This window comes from Hypanus sabinus, chromosome 18 (genome assembly GCF_030144855.1).
Source record: "Hypanus sabinus isolate sHypSab1 chromosome 18, sHypSab1.hap1, whole genome shotgun sequence".
NCBI classification, from domain to species: domain Eukaryota; kingdom Metazoa; phylum Chordata; class Chondrichthyes; order Myliobatiformes; family Dasyatidae; genus Hypanus; species Hypanus sabinus.
The window spans coordinates 11,644,498-11,671,929 of NC_082723.1; the positions used below are offsets into that span (position 1 = coordinate 11,644,498).

Here is a 27,432-nt window from a genome sequence, read left to right on the forward strand (position 1 = left end):
TAATATTGACTGCAACTCAATTACATCTCTGCTGTTTCCACTGATTTCCATTGAGCTATTTCAACTGCTCTTTTAAATGTAAATTATGCTTCAGTTAGGAGTCATTTTGAATGCTTTCCTGTAAGATTCCACAAACTAAACAATCTCTCCTTGCATCATTAAGCCCATCACTGAACTGACAATGTTTAGTCAATGTCTTCAATTCAGCCAAATATGCTGAAATGGACTACCCTTTGGTTTGATTTTGCTTATGAAACCTGAAGTCTTTGGCAATCAATTTTCAGTTCTTAAATTTTCCTGCATTACTATCACAATATCAACAAAATTCATTTCGACTGGTTTGTTTGGAGGAGTTAAACTTTAAAGCAAACCATATGCTTTTCCACCAATGCACTCAGGAAAATTGGTACTTGTTCTCATTGGCTATTCCATTTGCTTGAAAATACTGCTCAATTTGCTCAGTGTATATGAGCTAGTTATCTGTAATGCAATGGAATACACCTATCTTTCTGAAGTAGCCGGCTATTTCTGCTCTTTTTTATTATTTATGATCATCACCCAGTAGTGTTTATGAACCTATGAATTCTTCTGTTTACTGCCCTTTTTTAACTCAATCATCCTTCCTTTTGCAAAGAAAATATGCTTCTCCAAAGAAAAATGTCTGTACTGTTTTTTTACCAAACCGTTTCTTGCTGTGCTTTTTTTTTAAAAAACATGTTTCAAAAGGTAGGTAGTTGTCTTGGGTTTATTTAAATCTTCCTTTTCACCACTGTTATGTTTTGTAACTCAAAAACATAAAACTAATTGGAAGAAAAACAATGGAGCTGAGAAAATGAGTCTGACTTCATTTTACTTTAAGCAAGGCATGGCCATATGACATGATGACATACTGATGTATGCCATTTATGTACTTTTACATATAACCTACAATGCAGTATGTAAATAACAAAGAATGCTTGATCAAACAATATATTTACAATATTACTCAAATATTACTGTAATAGTGAATACATAACACATGGCTTAAATGTTGACTGAAAAGCTGTTTTCTAGTGAGAGGTGGAAGATAAATGGTTGAGTGATTCACCTTGATATCAGCATTTGACTGGGTGACACCCTGCTATAACTGAAGTCAACAGGCCTCTGAAAGAAAACACTATTTGCAGTCCAGTGTTACAATATGCAGATGGTTGCACTTTGACCATTTAAGATGTCCTTCACCAACTATGGGATACACTTCAAGAATACAGCAATTGAATTTCTTCAGCCCTAACCACATTAAAACATTTAAAAAGCTTGACACCTTCCAGGACAAAACAGCTCGTTTGACTGGCATCCCATTCAAAACATTGCCAATCACTTCCTTTGGCAAGTGCACTAGATCCGCAGTGTATACAACCTATAAAATGCAATTTAATTATTTGCCTCTGTATCTTTGACATTTATTCCAAATTTTCAGTCTCTTAGAAGGAGAGGTCTAGACTCATTTTTTTTATTTGAACCATTGCCATGTAGTGAATTAATTTCAAATACTAAATGCTCTGAAAAAGTTAAATTTTCTCCCCCCCCCCCCCAATGCTGCATAAAAATGCTAAGTATCTCCTTCAGCTTTTGGTTTTATTTCAGATTTCCAATTCCTGCAATTTTTGTATTAATGAGATGCATCTTACCTTCAGGCAGTACTTGTGCAAGTCCCAGACAACAAGTACAGTACAATACAGCGCAGAGGATTAGGGCTCTCCTAGGGATTAGATTAGAAAAGATTATAGAATAGATTAGAATTTTTGAAAATAAACTACATTTATCTGTTTATCATCTTATATTATGTGCCAGTGCAAAAGTGTCATATTTCTTTGTTACATCTTTGTCTCTAACACAATAGATTCAGCAAAGTAAGGCCTCCAGTTCTGGGATTACAGCCAGAAAAATGTCTTAAATGTTCCTCAATCATAAACAGCCATATATTCCACGTGCAATTAACATTGAGTTTTCATATCCTATCTGATTAAATTCTTTTAAGATAATCTCCTAATCATCATATTTCAGGAATGAAAAACTCAAATTCATTTTGAAGTTCAATTTAAAACTGGAAATTCTAATTTGTAAACGTAACTAATAATGGAACTGGTAGATTTAAGCTTGATGATGAATTGGGTAGTACACGTGTAAATCTGAAGATATTATTTATTTACATTGTTATCAAAATACAAAATTCCATCTTCTCTACTATAAAACTATACTTTACAATATTTATCTTTACAAATCTACACAGGTATTATATTGGGCAAACACGAGGAAATCTGCAGATGCTGGAAATTCAAACAACAACACACATAAAATGCTGGTGGAACACAGCAGGCCAGGCAGCATCTATAGGAAGCAGCACAGTTGATGTTTCGGGCCGAGGCCCTTCGTCACGACTAACTGAAAGGAAAGGTAGGTATTATGTTGTTGTGGCTTAATTTGTCACATTATCAATATTACAAGTAAACATATGGGGACACTTTAGGACAATTTCAAATCTGAAACTACTTAGTTCTGGATGCAGAATTTGGTGAACTGTACTTGGCAGGCTGCTTCACCAACAATGTTAACAGCATTTTCTTGCAGATACTGTTACTTATGAAGAACACAACAAAGATATTGACAGCCACAACACAACTGCACTGGTGTTGACAAAAACCTGAAGCAACAGGCAAATTCACCCACATTTTTCTGGAGACAGTTCATCCAAAAGTTTAAGGTGCAATGCAAAAGTAACGACTTTCAGACATGTGGTACTTCATATCCTCAGGCTGTTCCCAAATCAAGGCTGTGCGTGTGCATGCTCCCCCACCCCCACAACACACACAAAATGAAATGACCACAAATCTCTTTCAGAGGCTTTGTTTTTTTTACATTCATGTAAATAAACAGCTGGAAGATCAGCTTATCAAGGAGTCAGGGAGCTCCTGATCTCAAAGTGTTCTTCAAAGTTAATTATATTAACTAGTGATTCTGCAGATACTGGAAATCCAAAGCAACAAACACACAAAGTGCTGGAGGAACTCAGCAGGTCAGACAGCGTCTATGGAAATGAATAAACATTAGATTTTTCAGGCTGAGTCCCTTTTTCAGAATTGGAAAAGAAAGAGGGGAGACGCCAGAATGAAAAGGTGGGGGGGGGGGGGAAGGACGATTAGTTAGAAGATGAGAGCTGAGGCCAGTCTCCACTCCCCACTCCCCCTCTTTCCACTGTCATTTTTCCCTTTCCTTTCCAGTCCTGAAGAAGGGCCTTGGCCTGAAATGTTGACTGTTTATTCATTTCCATTGATGCTGCCTGACCTGCTGAGTTCTTCCAGCGTTTTGTTTGTGTTGTTCGTCACAGTTAGACATCCCATTGAGATCTGCTGCTGTGCATTCTCCTTCTGAGATTCCTCAGTCTCCACTGATCCAGATTAGACCTGATGCAGGATTTATAACACACTCGTTTTAATTAACAGGGATTGTATGGCTATGGATTATGGACCAAAGAGGAAAGAACCTATAAAATTATTTTAGTTTATTTTGTAATTATTTAAAGATTTTGTTTCTTAATCAATCTACATAGTTAATTGTATATTTAATTTGTAATGGAACCACAACTTTTGCAACAAATTTCAGGGCTAGGCTTTGACAGCTGTCAAGCTTTTTAAGGGTTTTTGGGGCTGGGGCAAACTCAGCAAAGTCCTTGCACAGCCTGCACCTTAGCACTAAATTTGTTGGTACTTTGGCCTAGCAAGATAAATTCTCCACATCCACACCAGGTTTGTATAGGACTAGGGAAATTGCAGTCAACAATTCTGAGAGCTAGGCCTTGGCTAGAATGATACAACCATTGAATTTTGAAATGGATGAAAAACTATGCAACAAATAAGGCATAGCTAACAGGTTGTCTCAAGCCATTTACTCTCAATATGTGAACAATATCAAGTTCACACTTTTACTGTCAACAGCTCCAATTGTTACTTATTTGGTCTAAAGTTTAACAAAATTGAAGATCTCTTTAAGATCTTTCAGTCTTCTAAGAAACATCTCAGCTTCTATAGGCTAGCCAAATAACTGATCTCCTTCATGCCCAGGACCTTTATACTAATCTTTTTTCTGCATCCTCTCTAACAGCTTTATATTATGTCCTATTGCAAGATGACTGGGAATGGACATGAACTAGTTACTAGCTGAAGCCAACCCTGTGTGTTATAAAAGCTAATGTAGGCTAGGAGAATCCATTTGCCCTCCTTTGGCTTTTCATCTTCAAAACTCTGATGTACCCAGAGAAAGAGTTTAGGAAAAGCATTGTTAATATATTTTGAAGATAAGAATTCTTTTTATTTTAGTCTATTTCAACCTATCCTCCCACCTTCAAAGATTTATATATATAATGGAAGTCACATTTAGTAGATGCAGATTTTTTTAAATGTTATTGAGACACTGTGCAGAGTAGCCCCTCCTGGGCTGCAGGACGTGCTGCTCAGCGACCCTAATTCAACCCTAGTCTAATCACAGGACCATTTACAATGACCAATTAACCTATCAATCCGTATGTCTTTGGACCGTGGGAGGAAACTTGGAAGTAGGTACAAAGGGGATGTCAGTGGTAAGTTTATCACACAGCGTGATGGGTGCGTGGAATGCACTGCCGGCAACGGTGGTGGAGGCGGATGCAATAGGGTCTTTTAAGAAACTCTTGGATAGGTACATGGAGCTTAGAAAAATAGATGGTAGGTTACATGGTCGGCATAACATTGTGGGCCGAAAGGCCTGCAATATGCTGCAGATGTCTATGTTCTATGTCCTATGAAACCATGTGATATTGGGGGGAACATACAAATTCTATTGCTAATTCATTATGCTAACCGCTATGCTACCATGCCACCCCAATCCAGCAAGCTTTTCTGTCCAATCAGAATCCACAAAGTTTAAACTAAATAAGAATATAATCACATGAATTACCCACCATCAATTGAGGCACGGTAACGTGACCTCTGGCCAACTCAACCTTGCAGCATCCTCATCACAAACATACGGAAAATAATAGCAAACTGGGAGACAATTCCCACTGGTCAAACAAAGACTGGATAACATTTTCACATACATAACATATAACTTTCAATCAACACCCCAGACCGCTCCAGCATGATTCTAGGGTATACTTTCTCCCACCAGCATGAGAAATGATTGCGGGAATAACTAAGATTGACTCCAGATCTATAAGTGTTAATGCATTAGATCAAGTATGGAAAAGGAAAAGGAAATCTCTTGCTGATTACTATCATCTTCCCCAGCTGACAAATCAGTAGTGTTCAATGTTGAGCAGCAATTAAGCAGCACTGGGAATAACAAATGATGCTGACCTGTTCTAGTTAGGGGGCAACAATTCCATCATCAAGAGGGGTCATAGTACCAGCTCTGATCAAGCTTGAGATTACATAAGCCTCAGCATGGTCGTACAGACTGAGGGTTGTCTATTATGCAGCATAATGAAGAAAGTGTCTTTCTTCATCTTCATATGGTGCCCATCATAGCAGAGAGATTTTGATCCAAAACATGGACCTGACTTGCACTTGAAGGCACTGCTGTTAAACAGTGGTCAAATTCCTTTTTTCATATTGTCATTCTAAACAAGCGAAAATACGATTTTCACAGAAAGCCAAAAAGTTAATTTATCTTTACAGGGACAAAGTAAATACATACAGAGAAATGTCTGACAGCACAAGTAAAAATAACCAAAAATTATGCTTTACTCATATTATTTAGCACACTTTGAGACAATGGTTTCAGATTGTTAGTGTCTTATCTGCTACCAAAGTCTGTGATAATAAAAGCAGTAAGTGTATCCATAGGAATAGATTAACAAACTGTGTCATCTTAACTACTGAAATGGTGTTTTTAAGCACTCAGTTGATTAATAGATCAAAAGAAGTAGTGGTAGTTCCTTGGGGAGCTTTATAGCATACTTTCCTCCAGCCTGAGAAACTACTATTTATCACTTCCCTATTACTTTTAGTAGGCCAATCTTAATTACATGTTGCCATTGCTGCTTTTATTCAATGGACTTTGAATTTTCTGGCTAACTTTTTATGTGACATTTTATCAAAAGGTTCAGATGTACAACAGCAACTGCATTGCTCTCATCAGCAACCACTCTCATATCAAACTCTTTTATGCGAGATCTGCCTTAAAGTAATTCTTGTTGGCTTTCCTTTATTAATCCATACATAACCAAATTTTGATTATTTTCCTCTGATTATTAATCCTAGCTACTTCTTCACCCTTATCACTAAAATGACAGACATACCATACTGATTTGGCAGTTTCTCTTCACATCCTGTTTGAGCAGGGACATAACTGCATTTGCAATTTTCGAGTCCTTTAGCATCACCACATTTCTAAAGAATTGTGGAAGATTGTGGTCATCACCTCTACAATTACAGCTCTCAGCAACCTAGGCCATATCCCATCTGGAATTGTAATTAAATACCCAGCACCTCCACAACAATTCTTAGCCACTGTACATTATCAACACTCTCCACTTTTGCAGCATCTTCTTTACTTCTGACTAATACAGGAAATGCATTCAGTAATCTCTGAAACGGACTCTGACTCCATGTATGAATCACCTCTGTGGCTCCACCCTTTCCCTGACTACTTGTCTATTTCTTGCACACAGATAGAAGACTTCATGTCCGCTTTTTGTTGGCTCTAGTCCAATACTCTTCCTTTATTTACTTCTCTCAGATCTTTCTCTGCCGTCATCTTTCTCACTAATGTTATGAATCTAGCACTAGAATACATCCCTTTCATAGCTTGATATTACTCTCCATTCCTTTCGTTATTCAGAGGAGCTCTGGCTTTGCTTGCTCTACCTTTTCCCTCTGATCAAGACTCTGCTTGAACCATTTCCTTTTTGAAGGCTATTCATTGCTCAGCAACAGTTTTCTGCCAATTTTTGATTTTAATTTAACCTGGCCGGATCCATTCTCAATGAAATTGGCAGTCTCCCAATTAAGGATTTTAACTCTACATTTCACCATCTTATAGAACCCAAACCTCATGATGCTGTGATATGAAGCAGGTCAAGTATAGCAGTGTGAATGGGAAAACACTGCTACCTTTGGCTTGACTCAGCCCACAGTATCAGATCAGGCAATGTTCTTTACTGGCAATACTAAAAACATATAGTAATCATAAGGAAGATTTCTTAGAAATCTCTCCCCCATCTTTGACTTTTAAATTTACCCCATTTTATACAAATACCTTGAAGTATCTGTTACCACTTTTCTATAGTTTCCACATTTCTCTGCAAGTTTGCTTCCATTTAGCCTTTCCACCAGAACAAAAAGACAATAGGTGCAGGAATAGGCTGTTCGGCCCTTCGAGCCAGCACCGCCATTCAATGTGATCATGGCTGATCATACACAATCAGTACCCCACTCCTGCCTTCTCCTCATATCCCCTGACTCCACTATCTTTAAGAGCTTTATCTAACTCTTTCTTGAAAGCATCCAGAGAATTGGCCTCCGCTGCCTTCTGAGGCAGAGCATTCCATAGATCCACAACTCACTGGGTGAAAAAGTTTTTCCTCAACTCTGTTCTAAATGGCCTACCCCTTGTGTCATTCATTGCAAATGGCATTCTCCTGATCCAGTAATGAAACCTCACCATCTTATACTCTCCCATTTCTTTCTTTTTTATCGTACTTGAGTACATAGTATCCAGGCATATTCAGAACCAAATATGTCCTGTTTTGCACACGGTTTGCATTATCACCAAAACATCATAACTCTATGCAACTTCTGACTTGTAATTCATCAATCTTACTTATGATACTTCATGCATCTTCTCATGCAAGCTAAAAATTCTCTTAAAGATTTTTGTCATCTTGCTTGGATCCTGTACGCTTGTGTGAATACGTCATAGACAACAGAATCATGACATGCATTTTGAAATCCTGCATATATTTGCAGAAAGCCAGTTTTGTGGTCATAAGTTAGTTGCATGTTGATAGATTGGAAGCTCCTCCAGCTGATGTCAACACTCATGGGGTTGGTAAACCACTAATGGTAAACCAACCAGGGCCTCAATATCAAGGCCATTCAGATAGAGCCATAGAGTCATAGAATACTACAGCACAGAAGCAGGCCTTTCAGCCCATCTAGTCCGCACTGAACCATTAATCTGTCACATCTTATCAACCTACACCCGGAGCATAGCCCTCCATACCCCTCCCATCCATGTACCTATCCAAACTTCTCTTAAATGTTGAAATCGATTCTACATTCACCACTTGTTCATTCCACACTCCTACCGCACACTGAATGAAGAAATTCCCCCTCATGTTCACCTGAAACATTTCATCTATCACCTGTAACCTATAACTTATAGTTGGTCTCAACCAACGTCAGTGGAAAAAGCCTGCCTGCACTTATCCAAGTTATACCACTCATAATTTTGTATACTCGATCAAATCTCCTCTCAATCTTCTGCTGTACTTTCTAGGAAATGAAGTCCTAATCTATTCAACCATTTCCTATGAATCACGTCTTCAAGTCCTGGCAACATCCTTGTAAATTTTCTCTGCACTCTTTCAATCTTATTTACATCTTTCCTGTAGGTAGGTGACAAAAACTGCACACAATACTCCAAATCAGGCCTCACAAACATCTTATAGAATATCATCGAAACAACCCAACTCCTGTACTCAATACATTGATTGATGAAGGCCAATGTGCCAAAAGCTTTTTTTATGACACTAATTACCTGTACTGACAACTTCAAGGAATTATGGGCCTGTATTCCCACATCCCTCTGTTCTACGACACTCCGCTCACCTACCACTCACCATGCAAGACTGCCTGTCATTTTTCAGTTCATTTTTCCAGCTGGTCCAGATCTTGCTACAAGCTTTGAAAATCTCCCACACAGTCCACTACACTGCTAATCATGGTGCCATCCACAAGTTTGCTGATCCAGTTTACCACATTATTATCCAGATTGTTGATACAGACGCCAAACAACAACAGACCCAGTACCGATCCCTACGGTACTCCAGTAATCACAGGCTTCCAGTCAGAGAGGTAATCACCCACTACCACTCTCTTTCTTCTTCTTTGAAGCCAATGCTTAATCCAATTTACTACTGCATCTTGAATGCCGAGTGACTTAAGCTTCTTGACCAACTTCTCATGCAGGACATTGCTCTTAATACAGTATATCTGTAGAAACTCTGTTAGGATTCTCCTTTACCTTGTCTGCTAGAGCAACATCATGCCTTCTTTTAGCACTCTTGATTTCCTTCTTAAGTGCTTTCTTTCATTTCATAACCAGGGCCTCAATATCTCTCAAAAACCAAGGTCTCTTAAACCACTTATCATTGCCTTTTATTCTGACAAGAACATACAAACTCTGTACTCTTAAAATTTCACTTTTGAAGGCCTTCCATTTACCAAGTACACCTTTGTCAGAAAACAACTTGTCCCGATTCATACACTCCAGATCCTTTCTGATACCATCAAAAGTGGCTTTTTTCCAATTTAGAATCTCAACCAGAGGACCAGAACTATCCTCTTCCCTTGAAAATAGTGGCATTATGATCACTAAACTAAAGGACTCCCCTACACAAACCTCTGTCACCTGCCCCGTCTCATTCCCTAATAGGAGGTATAGTACTGCACTCTCTCTAGTTGGGCCTTCTATGTATTGATTATGAAAACTTTTCTGAACACACTTGACAAACTCTTTCTCATCCAGCCCTTTCACAGTGTGGGAGAACCCAATCAATATGTGGAAAGTTAAAATCACCTACTATCACAACCTAATGTTTGCGATCTTTCTATAAATTTGCTCCTCTAAATCCTGTTGGATGTTCTGTAATATAATCCCATTAACCCAGTCATAACTTTGTTATTCCTCAGTTCTACCCTTAAAGCCTCACTAGATGAGCCTAGTCTGACTGTCCAGTCTGTCCTTACTGAGCACTCCCATGACATGTTCCCTTTCAAGTAATGCCACCACTCCTTCTTTAACCATATAACAATTACAGCAAGGAAACAGGCCATCTCGGCCCTTCTAGTCCATGCCGACACTTACACTCACCTAGTCCCACTGGCCCACACTCAGCCCATAACCCTCCATTCCTTTCCTGTCCATATACCTATCCAACTTTACTTTAAATGACAATACCGAACCTGCCTCTACCACTTCTATTGGAAGCTCGTTCCACACAGCTACCACTCTCTGAGTAAAGAAATTCCCCCTCATTTTACTCTTAAACTTTTGCCCCCTAACTCTCAAATCATGTCCTCTTGTTTGAATCTCCCCTACTCTCAATGGAAAAAGCCTATCCATGTCAACTCGATCTATCCCCCTCATTATTTTAAATACCTCTATCAAGTCCCTCTTCAACCTTCTTCGCTCCAAAGAATAAAGACCTAACTTGTTCAACTTTCCCTGTAACTTAGGTGCTGAAACCCAGGTAACATTCTAGTAAATCTTCTCTGTACTCTCTCTATTTTGTTGATATCTTTCCTATAATTCAGTGACCAGAACTGTACACAATACTCTAAATTCAGCCTTACCAATGCCTTGTACAATTTTAACATTACATCACAACTCCTATACTCAATGCTCTGATTTATAAAGGCCAGCTTACCAAAAGCTTTCTTCACCACCCTATCCACATGAGATTCCACCTTCAAGGAACTGTGCACCATTATTCCTAGATCACTCTGTTCTACTGCATTCCTCAATGCCCTACCACTTACCATGTATGTCCTATTTGGATTATTCCTACCAAAATGTAGCACCTCACACTTATCAGCATTAAACTCCATCTGCCATCGTTCAGCCCACTCTTCTAACTGGCCTAAATCTCTCTGCAAGCTTTGAAAACCTACTTCATTATTCACAATGCCTCCTACCTTATAAATTCTATAACTGCTCCCACTCTGTCTAAAAACAAAGGAACCCTGGAATATTGAGCTATCAGTTCTGACCCTCCTCCAAACATGTCTCATTCGATGGAAAATTCATATACTTAGTCACCTTCTACAACAAGACAGCAATTACCTTTTAAGATTCTGGCTAAGACTGCAAGAACAATCTCCAGTCAGAGCAAATGAGGATGATGGTGATCCAGCTAATACTTGAAAAGTATGTTTACCATACCCAGGAAGGAGAAAATCTTTTTGCTGCAAACTGCAAATCTGCCATAACCATAATCTTTTGCAATATCTTCAACTTCCAAAGATTACAGAAATCAGGGATATAGCCTCCTACATGGTCGCTTGCAAGCAGGATCATTTTACTAATCTTTCTCCCATTGTTGGCTTTCACAATGTTACCCTATTAACTGTATCAAAGTCGAATTATCAAATCATCAGCTACAAAGTCCAGAAAGTGAGCAGCCAACTTCAGAAAATCTAACAAAACTTTCTCTGAAGTTTGCTACACAATCTGTCAACAATAAAAGAAATCCTTTTACAAAGTCAAAGTCAGATAAGGAGTACATCCTCTGAGCCTGCAGTATCTATTTATCCAAAATGTTTCCATTTCAGCAGCAGGCTCCAAGAATCTCAGAATTACATACAGCATTGAAAGCCCAATTTTCACCTAACACTGGTTAATATTTAAAAAATCAACATATCCTGAAAGAGATCGCTACATACAGATTCGCACATTTAGATGAAAAGTGCAATTAGAAAGAAAGGTATCGGGTTTCTGAGAAGCCATCTCTTCCAACACATTTGACCCCCTTCCTGTTTCAAAGCACACCACTCAAAAGGAGAAAATTTCACATTATACATGCAGGTAAGCAACTCAAGTTAAAGGTCATTTAATGGAGGCATTAACTCCATTAAGGGTGACTCTTCCACACGTTTTACATACTTTGAAATAAAGTATATTTGCAAAGAATTTTGGACAGCAGTATTTGTTCAATTATGACTTTTGCAAGAATTTTCCCTGGTCACGGTTTTACAAAAAGGTTACTCTGTCCACACAATAAACCTTGGCTCTGCACAGCCAAGCTAAAGTAAAACCAATGGGGCATTCAAAAACAATAAGCACTTTGATTGGGCTCCTCAGGTGCAGAAAGACCTCTGAGAGTACTTCATGTAGGTTGACAGTGGAAAAGCACCACTGAAGGAAGAGAAAAAGAATTGCTGATGTGGGCAGGGTCAACACACTTCAGATAAGGTTCTTCAAAAGACTGATGAGAGAGATGAAAAGTTAGAGCCATCAAGCGAGAAAAGTATGGAGAGCAGGTGCAACAATTAAGATCTTTGTTAAGGAGCAGAGGCTGCCACAGGAGTAAAGAGTACAGAAGTTGTTGAGTCAGAGTAAATGTGTGATTCTTGCGAGCTTCATAGCTGATCATTTTTAGCCAAAGAGCTCACAACTTAGATCCAGGCAATAGATGATACAGCGTCACTTGAGAAAAATGCAAATTGCTAAAACAAGCCAGTTTATCCAGTGCAGCATGTAAAAAAAACAGCCAAGATCACAATGCACATAAAATAAAGGAGAATCTAGGCAAAAATAAGCTGACTGGAGCCATGACTGAATTGTGACTTCAGGTCAACAAAAAGGTCTAATGCTTAAAGCATCATCAACTGTAAGAAGTGAACGCCAATGATTTTAAGCATATACTCAAACACATGTTCATGGCTGGCAGGTCCATTTGTGAAAGAAATCAAGAACTTGATAACAGGAAGTTCCTAATAAAGCTTGGTTAAAACATGATGTTCTCAAATTATTAAAACAGTGTACTAGTTGTTAAGATCAAACCAACACATGGTTACCACATATGGTTCCAACTTTGCTCCTTTTCAAAAGAATCCCAGTAACGGATGTCAGAATATCCTTTTATGAAGCATGATTAAAATCTGGCAAAGCTAAGCACATTGGAGACTATGGTTTTCTACCAACAGTGCAAATAGATATAACAGGAGAGTCCATCGTTTACCAACATTAATCAAGACAGTCTAAGGATCAAAATGTATTAAATTTAAATTCAAATGTGAATACCAAGGTAATATGGGAGTGAAATGACATGTATCCAGCTCATCACTAGCTTCCCTGGTCAATTGAAGATGAGCAATAAATGCCCTTTACTGGAAAATACTGAGTTTAGGAACATTTCCTTCACCTCTGTCAGATTTCTCTTTTTGCACTGCTTTTAAATATTTCTTATTATAACTTATGGTTGCCCTTATGCCTTGCACTGTAGCGTTGTTGCAAAACAACGAATTTCAGCAATGATAAACCTGATTCTGAAATCCTGAGAAAATAAAATATTACTGTTAATACAAACACAATCAACTTCATCTTAAAGCTGATACTTTTAATCTGCAAATACAGCCTTATCCAATGAATCCTTTTCCTCCCATTACACACCATGCCTTTTCATTCAAAAATTCAAAGGTTCACTTTATTGTCAAAGTATGCATGTACAATACATCTCTGTCATTCATCTGAGTATCTAAAGATTACTGAATTGAAATAGATTAAAGAATCTATTAATTCTCACTTAAACACAGAGTTGCAGTTGAGACTCAAGTGTGTCAATCAATCTCTTGTAGTTATTTCCTCCTATGAGTCAGTGCCTTGGATTTCTTCAGAGGACAATTACAAGCCTTTATTACGGATACTCACTACTAATCTACAAGCTTCCTGCAGCTTATCAGGGTGAATTTTATTTTTCTGAGTGCGCTAGGGAATCCATTGGTCCTCTGCCAGGCTGTCAGAGATATAACAGCTTTCTCTTTTATTGAAGTATATTAGGAAATTTCACTCAATATTGTTCTTTGTGGAATATAATTGTTCAGCTAATCAACTTTGTAGAATTCAAAGCTATTTAAAAGAAACGTATCAATCCTTAGAAATGTTTTTGGGGACTGGTGGGTGGAATTGGGGTATTCAACTCTTTAGGAGATAATGTTGTAATAAAACTCTTCCACTTTAAACATTCTTAACATCACTGAGAATTCCCTTTTAAAAAGCTTCTACAGTATTAAAACTTTGAATAGTAAGAAGGATATTTGCACAGAATAGCATATTATTGCATAATAATACCAGGCAAACATTTATTGCTGCATAAAATGAGACAAACTTAGAAAATGTAATCTTTTAAACTGATTGAAATATTTGCCTACTGGTGTTAAGGAAGGAAAACAAAAAATAAGTTACAGATCTGTACAGTATATCTAAAGAAAAAGAAAAATACTCCATGTACTATCAATCATCATCATGTTTAATGTCCTCCAATGTCATTCTCCTAGTCTCAAATGACTTCAGTGACTTGTGCTTTGTTCTCTTCTTGACTAGTTATATTTTTCTTTGAAGTGCTTCATCAGTTCTGTCTAATTTTCCCTTTGATGTACATATATAATAGATTATGGTGTAATTCTACTCACCAGATTTAAGAAGAACTGAAAATGTAGTAGATAAGAGGGACTTGGGAATACTGATCCATCATTCTGTGAAAGTGGTGTCATAGGGAGATAGGGCTCTAAAGAGAGTTTATAGCACTAAGTTAGAATATTATGTTGAAGAGTTTTTGGACATTATTGAGACCAATTTTGGAACTTTGTGTGTAGTTCTGGACACGTACCTTCAGGAAAGATCTAAAGAGTACAAAGAAAACTAAGAAAGACATTACTGGGTCTTAAGCACCTGAGGTCTGGGGAAAAGTTGAATACGTTAGGACTTTTTTTTCTCTGAAGCATAGGAGAATGGGGAAATATTTGACAGAGGTATACAAAATTATCATGGGTAAAAAAAACAGGGTAAATGCAAACAGACTTTGCCACTGAGGTTGGGCTGAACTAGAAATAAAGGTCATAGGTTAAGAGTGAAAGGTGAAATATTTAAGAAGAAACTGAGGGGGAACTTCTACACTCAGTGTGTGATCATAGTGTGGAATGAACTGCCAGTGGAAGGCATGGATGTGGGTTCAACTGCAACATTTAAGAGAGGTTTGGGTAAGTACATGGATGGTAGAGGTAAGGAGAGCCAAAGTCCAGGGGCAGGTCAATGGGACTAGGCAGAATAATAGTTCAGCATGAACTAGATGGCCCAAAAGGCCTTGGTCTGTGCTGTGGTGCTCTTATGATGCTATACTATATCTACAGGGGATATGATGAATACTTAGTACTTTTTTTAAACTTTTTAACTGTTATTGAAAATAGGAAAATACTGATCTGAAAATGGACTGAAGCAATATGGAGAATACAGTAAACATTCTGTATGTCAGGCATCATCTGTACAAATAGTGTCAACATTTCAGATTGATGACCTTCTGATGGAAGTCATTGACCTGAAATGTTAATTCTGCTTCTCTGTCCACAGGGGCTGCTTGACTGCTGAGGATTTCTAGTATTTTGTTTTCATCTTTCTATCACCAACAGTTTATAGATTGATTGAGTAGGCCTGCAAGAAATCTTAGGGTTGTATGAGATGACGTATGTACCTGGATAATAAATTTATATCAAACTTTGAACTTCTTACATCTCAACCAATATAGGGAGCAGCCACATGCATCAAACATAGGAGAGAGTCAATGATCAAACCTCCAGGAGTGTTCTGGAGAGTTTGGGAATTTAATGTAAGTTCCAGGAGAACAAAGCAACAGAAAAGTCATATCATTAAAAATATCATTAGAAGTTTTGTGTAATAGTTATAAGATACTGAAGTTGTGAAGTCAACTGAATAATGAAACATCTTCATGGTAAAAGTCTTTTCACTGGGGATAAGTTAGACTAAGAAAACAAATACGTGCACAGCTAACAACAGTAGCAGGGGAAGGAAGGAAGGCAATGAGGTAAAGCAATTGGAGAGACAAGATCACGTGATGAAATCTCACAGGAATATTCCCAGCCAAAGTTCCATCCTTGGAAAGCACAGATACAGTAAAAGTTAGTTCAAAAATGTAATTGGTATGATGGGATTCCCAGGAACATGTTTGAGTTGAGCCAAGGATAAATGCAGTGAGTCCCTGCGCAAACTGTATAGCTTAGAACAAATAAGAAGTTTAAAAGTAGTAGGGTGCAAAACAACCAATGTCCTCTCCAACACATCCCTTTCAACACAGTGAAAAATAGCACCTCTCTGGGGATGATGATCATACATTGCACGCCAAATATAGTGACAAATTACCATATGTTAAGCTGAATCAAGGTGTCCGTTGGTGCGATTGGTGATATTTCTGTCCAGTACGGAAGTATCAGGCTCATTCTAAACTTTACTATGTAATATTATAAAGATGCAAAGGGATTAAAGTTTTTTTTCTTTAAGGTGTGCCTACTTAACATAAAAATATGATCCTCAAAGAATTTCAAAACAAATCTTGTTGCTGACAATGACACCGTTGAAATAAAAACCAGAAATAAGGGAAACACTTTGGCGACTAGTCAAACTTTTTCAACAGAACAAGTTCATATTTCCAGTATGTAATTTTAATGTTTGATAATACAGATGTAGAAGAAGATCAAAACAAGATAAAGTAAATGACCAATCATGTTCTTGACGCTACAGATTAAGTGCAAGGCAGCTTAAAAAAGAATGTTGGTTCTTTCTATTAAGATCTTGGCAGACTTTGTTCAGGTTGTAATACAAACCACATCTTAATTTGATGATTAATTTCCTTCTGACAGTACAGGGGCTCCCCACATTACAGACTTCCCCTGCTTAGGGAAATCTGACTTTATACAATTTCTCATGTAAAATCTAAATTTTTTTTCAAGATAGAAAAGTTAGTTACAGATATGAAAACATCTTCAGGAGTTATAGAATAGTGGGAGCAGTTATTTGATTTAAAAGAATTGCAGACTTCAAAAAACCCCGTTCACATGCAACCACCTCGTAATAAACAAAGAGACACAAGTATCTGTTAAGAATGCTTAACATAGTGGCCACTTAAAGAGATTCCCATTGGAAACTAACATGGCATTTTCTTCTGCTAACACTTGTAAATCCATAGCTATTTAGAAGTCATCAAAATAAACCATTGGATGTGGGGCATTCTGATTCTGTACAATTGTTAACTACCCAGAGAAATGCAATAAATTATATATTAATCATCTAAAGTGTAAACTTTTGACTTTTTGGAAAAAAAACTTGGTTTATGAACAATTCTTAGGAATGGGAACCTTAAGTAACCCAGGAACTGCCTGTTTGTTCTTATAATATGATATGAATATGCCACCATCTCCAAGAATTGGGCAGGGAAGCAAGTTAAGCTTGAGACTGGGATTATGCTGAGATAGAAGTCACATCCCCAGTCAGTTTATACTGATTAAGTGCATTCCCTTACTTGCTATTTTCTTTTGCAGCTTGTTCATCATTTCTAGGATCCACAGTTCTGCAATAGAAATATCAACGTCTGTCCTCTAAATGGGTACTGCCTGAAGACATTATGCATTTCCTGATTTTACTTCAGAGAGTCAAAGCCCATTTGACGGTTCTGCTTTGGGAACCAAGTCTCAGAAAAATATCATGACTTTGGAAGGATACAGGTTAGATTCATTACCATCTTACCTCAATGGTTAAGATATCAGATGGATTGAATAAGTTTGCAGTCTTTGAGTTTAGAAAATTCAAAATCAGAATCAGGTTTAATATCACTGGCATATGTTGTGAAATTTGTTAACTTAACGGCAGCAGTACAATGCAATACATGATAATATAGATTAAAAACAATAAAAATAAAGCAATTACAGTAAATATAAAGTTAAAAATAATGCAAAAACAAATAATATAAAAACAAAAAAAAAGTGAGGTAGTGTTCATGGCTTCAATGTCCATTTATGGACTGGATGGTAGTGGGGAAAAAAGCTATTCTTGAATCAATAAGTGTGTACCTTCCAGCTTCTGTACCTCCTTCCTGACAATAACAATGAGAAGAGGGAATGTCCTGGGTAATGGGTGTCCTAAATAATAGACCTCATCACCCAGGACATGCAATAGATTGAGGAATTAGCAAACTGATGCACAAAAAGTAATGAAGAAAGGAAACAGCGAGTTCCCTCATGCATAGGGTGGATGAGATCCTGACATGGTCACGAAAGTTCTACATATGCTGGGTCAATCGAAAATTTTAAAAATGAGATTTGTTGACTTACTGAATCAAAGAATATGGAACAAAGACAGGCAAATGCACGAGGTACAGACCAATCAGGATCTGATCAAATGGTGAATCAGGCTTGTTGCTGGGTTTTTATAGTTTTCTAGTATCTACTAGTAGTTTATATTGGTGTCAAGATAAGCTCTCTTAACGCTAATGTGAACTTAGAAAACGTTGCTCATTGGGCTTCCAGTCTAGACAATAACTGCAATAAAATCAGTTGTTTCTCTCTTATGCTGTCTAATTCTTCATTACATGTTGTTCTTTCTTATGAACCTTTTATTTTTTCCCATTTCTCTAAATAATTGTGATTACAAACTATACACCTACTCAAGTGCTTTATTTTTTTTTCGATGATCAAATTCGACTTATTCTCTCATCTTTTTTCCTGGTGGTAGAGGGCAATATTATTTGCTAACATTTTCAATCCTGCTTTGTAGAATTACAAACTCTTTCCTCTTTTATCGTACAGATAAACATTCTCACTACCAATGTCCACATTCATTTAGTATACAAATAACATTTCATCCTTTTTGTCATCTATATCCTACTCTGTGTCTTGCAATCTTTATTCTGTGTTTACTTTTTAAACTTAGGTTGAAATTTGCCCATTGGATGCAGGGATTCAACCTGAAGTATTGACATCTAGTATGATGAAGTGCTTTTAAGGGTGAACATGGCTAGAATTAACACCTGCCTGAGCAAGGATCTGGACCTGCTACAATTTGCCTACTGCCACAACAGGTTTACAGCAGATGCAATCTTACTGGCTCTCCATTCAGTAATGGATCACCTAGACAACAGCAAAACATACATCAATATTTATTGATCGCAGTGAATACAATCAAATTTATCGATTGCAATACAACATTCAACACTAGCACCCCTCAGTACTAATCAACAACCTTCAAAACCTGGACCACTGTTCTCCCCCACCCCCCACAACTGGATTCTCAGCCTGCTTATTGGGAGACCAGAGTCAATACAGATTAGTATTAACATCTCCTTAGTAATCAGTAATACAATCAACAAGTTGCACATCAAGGATGCATGCTTAACTCTCTCTACATTCAAGACTATGTGCGCTAAGCACATCTTAAATGCCATCGATAAATTTGCAGATGACGTCAGTGGTGTTGGTAACATCTCACATGGTGACAAGGAGGCATAGAGGAGTGAGCTAGTTCAGCTGGTTGAGTGCTGTTGCAACATCAATCTTACATTCAATGTCTGTAAGACAAAGAGATTGATTTGGATTTCAGGAGGGGAAGTTTTGTGAGTTGTTTATCACTCCACTGTTTAAGTCTGGGAAAGTTGTAGAGAGAAGTTCCAAACTTTATTCTGGCCTGTGATAGGTCAACTTGTGCAACTAATGCCTTGATTTGAGAACTGATATTAGACGGTATATCAGGCTTGCTATTTGTCATACTAGAAATTAAGAACTTGAGAGATTTGTAGCTGACATGCATATGTGGAGGATTTCAAGGAGATGGTAGAAGTCTAAAATAAAAATGGAAAATTAAAATGCAGAAGAAATGATGGGAGCATCTTCAGTGGTAAATACGAACTGTTCCACAGTTCAGTGATGCTGTCTGCTATTGAGTATTTTCAACTTTTATGTTGAAAATACAACTGTTTTTATGTGAGGAGATTTTGTGGAATGCGTGGGTTGCCCCTTGGAATGCAAGTATTTTTCCCAGGTGCTCTGGATTCAGCCCACAGTCCAAAGATGTACTGGATAGGTTAATTAGTCATTGTAAATTGTCACATGATTTGGTTAGGGTTAAAAGGGGTTGTGGGGTTTCTGGGATGATGTAAATCAAAGGGCCAGAAGGACTTAATTCATGCTGTATCAATAAATAAATAATACTGGCTCTGGAGAGTACGTTAATTATAATATGAACTAGATATCAGTATCCCTGAAACATGTTAATACACAATTCAGTTTAAAAGCACAATTAAGGCCCAACCAAAACTATATTTTATAGAAATTGTACTTTTTGGAAAATCAGGCCTCAAGTAAAATCAGCCAGATCACCTGACCTGCTCCCACTTCCAGGATCTTTGGCCTCTGTCCAAACTATTTTCTGAGTTTCTGACTTCCCTCTCAACCATGATTATGCCTTACAGTCTGCCAACCCAATCTCAGATGTCATACTCATCTGTTTCCTGTAAATCAAACAAATCAGTCCCTATATGGGACAAGTGAAGTGCAGTGTACCAAGAGAAACAAATGATAATTACTCAGCTAATACTTCAAGGAAATTATTTAATGTCATAATTTAAAGGTTGTAAAAATTGCAGCTGCTCATCTGTAAGTCTTGAAAAGCCATACAAAGAAACTACTAAAGATCCCTGGCCTCTGCTGAGTCAGTGTTCTCAGCTTGGATTTATTACTGTCACATGTACCAAGATACACTGAAGAGCTTGTCTCATATATTTGTTTATACAGAGAAGATCGTTACACAGTGCATTGAGCTAGAATATAAGGTGAAACAATAACAATGCAGAATAAAGTGCAAAGGCCACCTATAGAGTGCAGTGCAGGTGAATGTTAAAGGGCAAGATTATAATAAGGTAGATTCTGAGATCAGAGTCCTTCACATCATACAAGAGCTCCATTCAAGAGTCAGAGAACAGTGGGATAGAAGCTGTCCTTGAGTCTAGTGCATGTGTTCTCAGGCTTTTATTTATTTAGAGATGCAGCGCAGAACAGGCACTTCTGGCCTTACTACCTGGCAACTCAATTTAACCCCACCCTAATCGCAGGACAATTTACAAAGACCAATTAACCTACTAACTAGAATGTGGGAGGAAAACCGTGCATTCACGGGGAGGACATACAAACTCCTTACAGATGGCGTTGGAATTGAACTCTGAACCCCGACGACCCCCACAAGCTGTAACAGTGTCGCGCCACCCGCTAGGCTACTGAGGCGCCTCAAGCCTTCTATATTTTCTGCTCGATAGGGGAGGGGCAAGAATGTTTAGGATGAGAGGATTCTTTGATGAAGCTGGCTGCTTTACAGAGTCAGCAAGAAGTATAGAGGGGAGGCTGGTTCTTGTGCTGAGCTGAGCTGTGCTGTGTCATCAGCTCTGCAATTTCTGGTGGTCATGTGCAGAGCAGTTGCCATATCAATGCATTATGCATCCAGATAGGATGCTTTCTATGGTACATTGATAAAAATTGGTAAGTCTCAACGGAGACAAGTCAAATGTCTTTAACCTCCTGAGATAGTGGAGGTGTTGGTGAACTTTCTTGGCCGTGACGTCAATGTGGTTGGATAAGGACAGGCTATTCGAGATGTTCACACCTAGGAACCTAAAGCTCCCAATCTCAACGCCACTAATGTATTCAGGTGCATGTGCACCATCCCTTCACCCACCTTTCTGAAGTCAATGACTAACTCCTTTGCTTTGTTGACGTTGAGAGAAAGGTTGTTATCATTACAATATGTCTGCAAGCTTGCTATCTTCTTCCTGTACTCCAGCTCATAATTATTTGTGATGTGGCCCACTACCAAGAACTCGATCAGATCATGACCAATATATCTAAACTCCAATTTCCTATTATGTTTCTCACTCTCAGAATTGAATGTCTTCTGAACTTTGCTAATTACCATAAGAATTAACAGTAAATTTTATTTCTCTGCAAGCCTATTCTCTTCTGTAATGCTTTGACATTCATCCTGCAGGGCTTTAGACATAATTTTTAAATTTAGAGCTCAATCTTTTCAGAGAGAAATCAGCAAGATTTTTAATTCACAAAAGGAAAGTAGACATCTGAAAACTTTCCAAAAGGGCCAAGGATACTCAAACATAAAATTAGAGATTTTTCTAAGTAAAGACATCAAAACATATGAAACGAAACATATGCAGAGATATCTCAAAAGATTTGATATTTCAGCATGTGACTTTATTTAGCTTGGTAATATTTCTAAAATTAATTTTGCACTGAAGACATTATTTCCTAAATTTGAAATAATACAGTTGAACATAACTTTCCTTCAAGTGCTGGCTAACCACAGCTCCAATGCCATAATTAAATTTGCTGATGATATGCCATTAAAGACCGAATCAAAGGTGGTAATGAATCAGGGACGAGGGGGTAGATTGAAAACCTGGCTGAGTTGTTCACCAACAACAACCTCTCACTCAATGTCAGCAAGACCAAGGAGCTGATTATTGACTTCAGGAGGAGGATAATTGTTCCATTACAAGTTAGAAACAATTTAATGGCTAAAGTTGAGACACAAATAACTGCAAATGCTGGACAGTGGAGCAAAAACAAATCACCGGAGAAATTCAGAGGGTTAGGTAGCATCTGGGGGGGCACAGAGATGGTCACTTTGGGTCAAGACCCTGCATCAGGATGGGATCTCAAGCCAAAATGCAAACCATCCTCTTCCTCCGTAGATGCTACCAAACCTACTGAGTTCCTCTGGCAAGCTGTTTTATTTATCTAAATAGCCAAGTTATTTGGTAGTAAAATGCCCAGTCAGTGTAGATAAACACAGCTAATTAAGGACATTCCTATGGATAGATCTGCATACATGAAAAGAAATGAGTGCTCGTTAAAGAGAATTAACCTCTCATAGTAAACTGCAGCTCCAGTGATTTTACCAAATGAAGTTTCCATACTATGTAAAAAGATGTCCGGTTTGACATGGACATTTCTCTGTGTGGTCAGTCCTGGAAGGCTGGTGACCCTGGATCACATTAATGCGGCTCTTAGTGGTTAGATAAAGCTTACAGCCAGGAGAACTACCTTGATTAGCTGATCATAACTACCACAGAAGCATATGACGTTGGAAGGCAACTAGCAAAACACAATATTTTACTGCACAAAAGCAAAATTTTAAAAACAATGCACAACCAAAATTCAACTAGAAACTTTAAAGTTCTCCAATTATCTCTTGTAAGTAAATGTATTCACCATACTTGATTTGCTGTGATGTGATTTAAAAAGAATTATACATGTTAGCTATCTGCAGTTGGAAAATTAGTGGAACAGAACACGGATGAAAATTGGACTATGATCACCATTTTGTTGCTAGCAGATTGATTCCCACCAGGATACACTGAAATATCTGATCACCCATGGGGCAGATGACAAAAGAGCTTCTACAGACTTAAAGAGGCCAATACTCAAGGCCATATACTCCAATATATACTGTAAATGGGCAAGACTATCAACAGAGGTTAAGCATTACAGTCCAGGAGCAACATTGTAGATTTGAGTCACAGTCTCCATTGCATAGAAATATTCACAATGTTAACTATAGAACTGTCAAATTTCCAGTAGTATGCTACAGTACAGAGAAACCTCTATAGATTATGCTTATGTTAAAGATAATGTATGAACACATCAGAATATTTAAAATTATATTAAATCTCCCTTTATCCTTTAATCTAAAATGTAATAACAAGTGCATCCTGAAAGCTTATTATTCATAATCTTTAACTATTTCTTATAAAACAGAAAGGCAATATAAGAACATTAAAAATCTGAGTAATATTCATTACAATTTAAAACACCCACTGTTAGCTATCAGTGAAACACTGATAGCAAATCGATTTCAAATCAATTAAATAAATAAAACAACAGTGCATTGTTTCGACTTTTAAATCTAAAGTGTTGGTTGAACTATTTTAGCACAGAGAGAAAACAAATGGTAATATTCTATGTAAGTTTGACTGTGTTTCATGTATTATTGCTGTTTTATTTGTCCAAAATTTAGCAACTAATTTTCATCCAACTGACATCAGCAAAGAAGGTTTTGAAAAATGCTAAAATAAATTTATCTCAATTAGTGACTCTTTATATGAACTTATTCAAGGGCCAATTAGAATTGAGTTTAAAACACCGGAAAGCTGAGTAGGTAAATATACTGAAAATGCTAAGCTACTCAGTAGTGTCTACACACAGAAACAGTGTTAATGCTTCAAGTCAATTAGCTTTCTAATTTGACAGATTAATTCTGTTTCTCTTTCATATATGCTGCCCGACCAGCTGAGCAGATCTAACATTTCCTGTTTTATTTCAGATTTTAAACAATTCACTGCCACCTCTATTTCAGGAACGCCCATCATAAAGAAACTATTTCTGTCTCTCACAGGATTTCCACTCCCCCGTGTATCTTTTTCAACTGTATTGTTTTTGATAAGGTTATCTACCAAATTTCCTTTCATAACTACATTTTCATTCACTAATAGATGTGTCTACCTCACCGTATTCCATGCATATTCTAAATGAAATCCCATTCTTAGTATTTTACATAACCCACAATTACAGATATTGAGCTCAACATTTTTTAAAAAAGTGGTCCGTTTTTATTGCAATATATTAGATCACACGTGTTCTTGACCTTTCCTTTCAACAGCGTAAACGCACTCGTTCTCAAAGCAGACTAGTTCACTGTTTCAACTTTTTAACCCTTTCAGCTGTGAAGGACTGCCTGCAAACTTCAACAATTCTTCAAACTTTGCTCAGTCATTATTTTTCTTTTCACCTTCCTCTGAGGACATCGCCCCACTCCCTCCCCCAATCTTACTCCTTTCTCTGTTCCTTTTGACCTCCCTCTCTTAACACAAACAATTACTCCTCGGGCTTCAGATTCACCCCCTTTACATTTGTATCTCAACCAGCTTGGAGCTCTTACTCTGCTCCATTTTGCTTTTGTGCACATTTCCTTCCTTAAGAGTCTTCGATGGCTGACCCTTTCCTTCAACCAGTCTTCAGAATTCCCACCTGGACTTCAACCTCCGACCCTTCATCTTTTAAACTCGCCAGTGTTGCATTGACTGACTGAATCTTACCATTCTATTCACTCACCCTATCAGCATGCTGTGTTCCATTAGCTAAAGATGTTATTATTAATCATAAGGGTGCTGTTTTACGATGTCGGGGCGGGTACCATCAAGGTACAGGAACCTGCAGACACACACTCAACGTTTTAGGAACAGCTACTCCCCCTCAGTTATCAGACTTCTGATTGGGCCATGAATCCATCAACACTACCTACTTGTAGTAATATTTTATTTATTGCACTGCATTGATGACACACAATAACACATTTCGTGACATATGTCAGTGATAATAAAACCTGATTAAAATTCTGATTCTCTGACACCAGCAGGAGCAGACCATGGCCCCATCACGAAACTGTTCAATTACTTAAACAGGATTGTTTTCAAAACAAAAAGTTCTTCTGAAACTCGCGAAACCTTCTCTATAGTTTCTTTCTCCTTAGATGCTGTCTCGCCAGCTAGGTATTTCCAGTATTTCCCGCTTAATTTCAGATTTCCACCAACTACAATTTAATGCGAGCAAAGAATTCGTTAGCAAACTAGCTTTATTGCTTCTTCCCCTCCCTCTTTCACCTGAAATTTCCGATAATGGTGGGTATCCGTCGTGTGCAGCAGGCGATACAGGATGCTTCAAAATTTCCCGGCGGTGCAGCTTGAGTGGAAATCGCTCCTACTGAAGGCGCGGACTATTTCGACACTGGAGGAAAAGCCCCTCTCAAAGTGTTCGGAAGTGCTTCGCAGAGCAACGTTACACACAGAGCTGCGAGTTCAGGCACCGTCTCTAAACAGCACGATATTCCTCTTCAAGCGAAGGATACAGAAATCAGCTTCAAGCAAAATCAAGCGCTGAATGATAACACTCCAGAAGAAAGTATACAAAGTCTTAACTTGTTTTGATCTGTTGATTTAAGGCTCGCACTCATTGACCGGTTTGACATAATACTTATAGTTTTTGACCGAAACTTTCAATTTGAAAGAATAAGCAAAAAAAGTAATAAATTGCAAGATCAGAAACACAACGCGCCATGATCACAATAAACATTTCCAATTCACATCCTGCATGCAATAGAAGTAACTTAGATATTCTTTTTTTAAAAAACGGTCACCAACAATTCCTTCGAGCTTTGCAGTTGTTCCCTTACTTGGAACTGACAGTTCTTAAGCATGTCTGCCTCGCGGAGGAAACGGGAAGATGAATTCACACGGATCTCCGTCTCATCCACAACGCTAACCCAGCACCATTGGCCTCCCCCATAAATTCAAAATAAACCATTCTTATTTGAGCTCTCTGTATCTCCACTATCTTTTGCCCTAAACTAACTGTACTGTTAATAAATGCTTTGATATCGACGTGTGTAAGCCATAGCATATGTCACCGTCCTCCAAATGTGGAAACGATTTTATATGCCAGGCTAATCAGCGTTAATGTTTTTAAATTTTATAAGGCGTATCAATACGTTCGTCCGTCCCCAGTAATTAAGGCTTTCATTTGTCACTTGAAGCATTACTCGCGGGTTCTGCTGATAATTTTAGAAAGGAGAAATGCGGATTTAAATCACTTCCTGTCCACCGGAGTCCGCAACTCCCTGCGCACGGTAAGTTGTCAAACGCTTTTGATTAGATTTTGAACTCACCCCCCGAAGGCAGCAGCTTTGCTGGAGTCCGGGACTGCCGCCGTCTCCATCCCGTTACTTCATTCTCTTTCTGAGTCCCATTGGGGGGAAAGCAGACACATCTGACAACATCTGCCTGTTCATTCCATTGATTTCTCGAAAACTTTACGCTACAAAATGGCTTGGGGAAAGCAAGTAATCTCTGGAGCCGGTTGAACCCTTGAAGATCGCACTATGCCAGCCTCTCGATGTGTCACACCGACTCTAATTCCCATTTAACAGCCAGTGTTCAGTGTTAGATGCAGCCAGATGCTGAGTGCCCAGCGAGCGAGATACGCTGCAGATTTCTTGTGTGTGTGTTTAAGAAAACCTCTTTGAAAAAAAATCAAAAGGCTATAAATCCCAACGGAACTGTCCGAAAGGCTTGAGGGTAGAGGGAATCGGGGGGTTACCTTCAGCCTGATAACTTCAGACCTGTAGGCAGATCCCACTCCCACATGAATAACCCAGTGGTCTCGACATTTCCGAGCCGAACAAACTCCGACTGAAACCGCTCGAAAGCAGCTGGAAAGGGCAAAGAAAGATTCCAAAGCGAGGAAGTTTATTTTAATTATAAACTCTCTACTGCCGCCCCACGACAAGGAATGCAATGTGCAATTCAACTCTGGTACACTAAAAAAAATCTGCTGTGATTGACAGAGTTATTGCTGATGTGCCAAAAATATTTTCTGAGAATCAATTGCAATACACTCAAAAGGGTGAACGAAAACTTATGAATGTAGGAAATTCCAATCACTAATTTTAACCGAATAGTTCTACTTTTGGTAAACTACAAAAGCTTAGTAATATATTGTACAGTGCAAAATCATC

At 38.1% G+C, this 27,432-nt stretch overlaps 1 protein-coding gene across 1 annotated transcript in view; it reads right to left on the reverse strand.

The window, feature by feature from the left end:
* The window catches only part of col27a1b (collagen, type XXVII, alpha 1b), a 591,032-nt gene extending 563,912 nt beyond the window's left edge, over nt 1–27,120 (reverse strand). Inside the window, exons 1-2 of the mRNA XM_059993655.1 lie at nt 26,584–27,120; nt 1,671–1,741 (exon numbers count right to left, since the gene is read on the reverse strand). Coding sequence (XP_059849638.1) covers nt 1,671–1,741; nt 26,584–26,633 — 121 coding nt within the window. The 5' untranslated portion in view covers nt 26,634–27,120. The remainder of the gene's footprint in view (nt 1–1,670; nt 1,742–26,583) is intronic.
* Between the last annotated feature and the right edge of the window lie 312 nt (nt 27,121–27,432).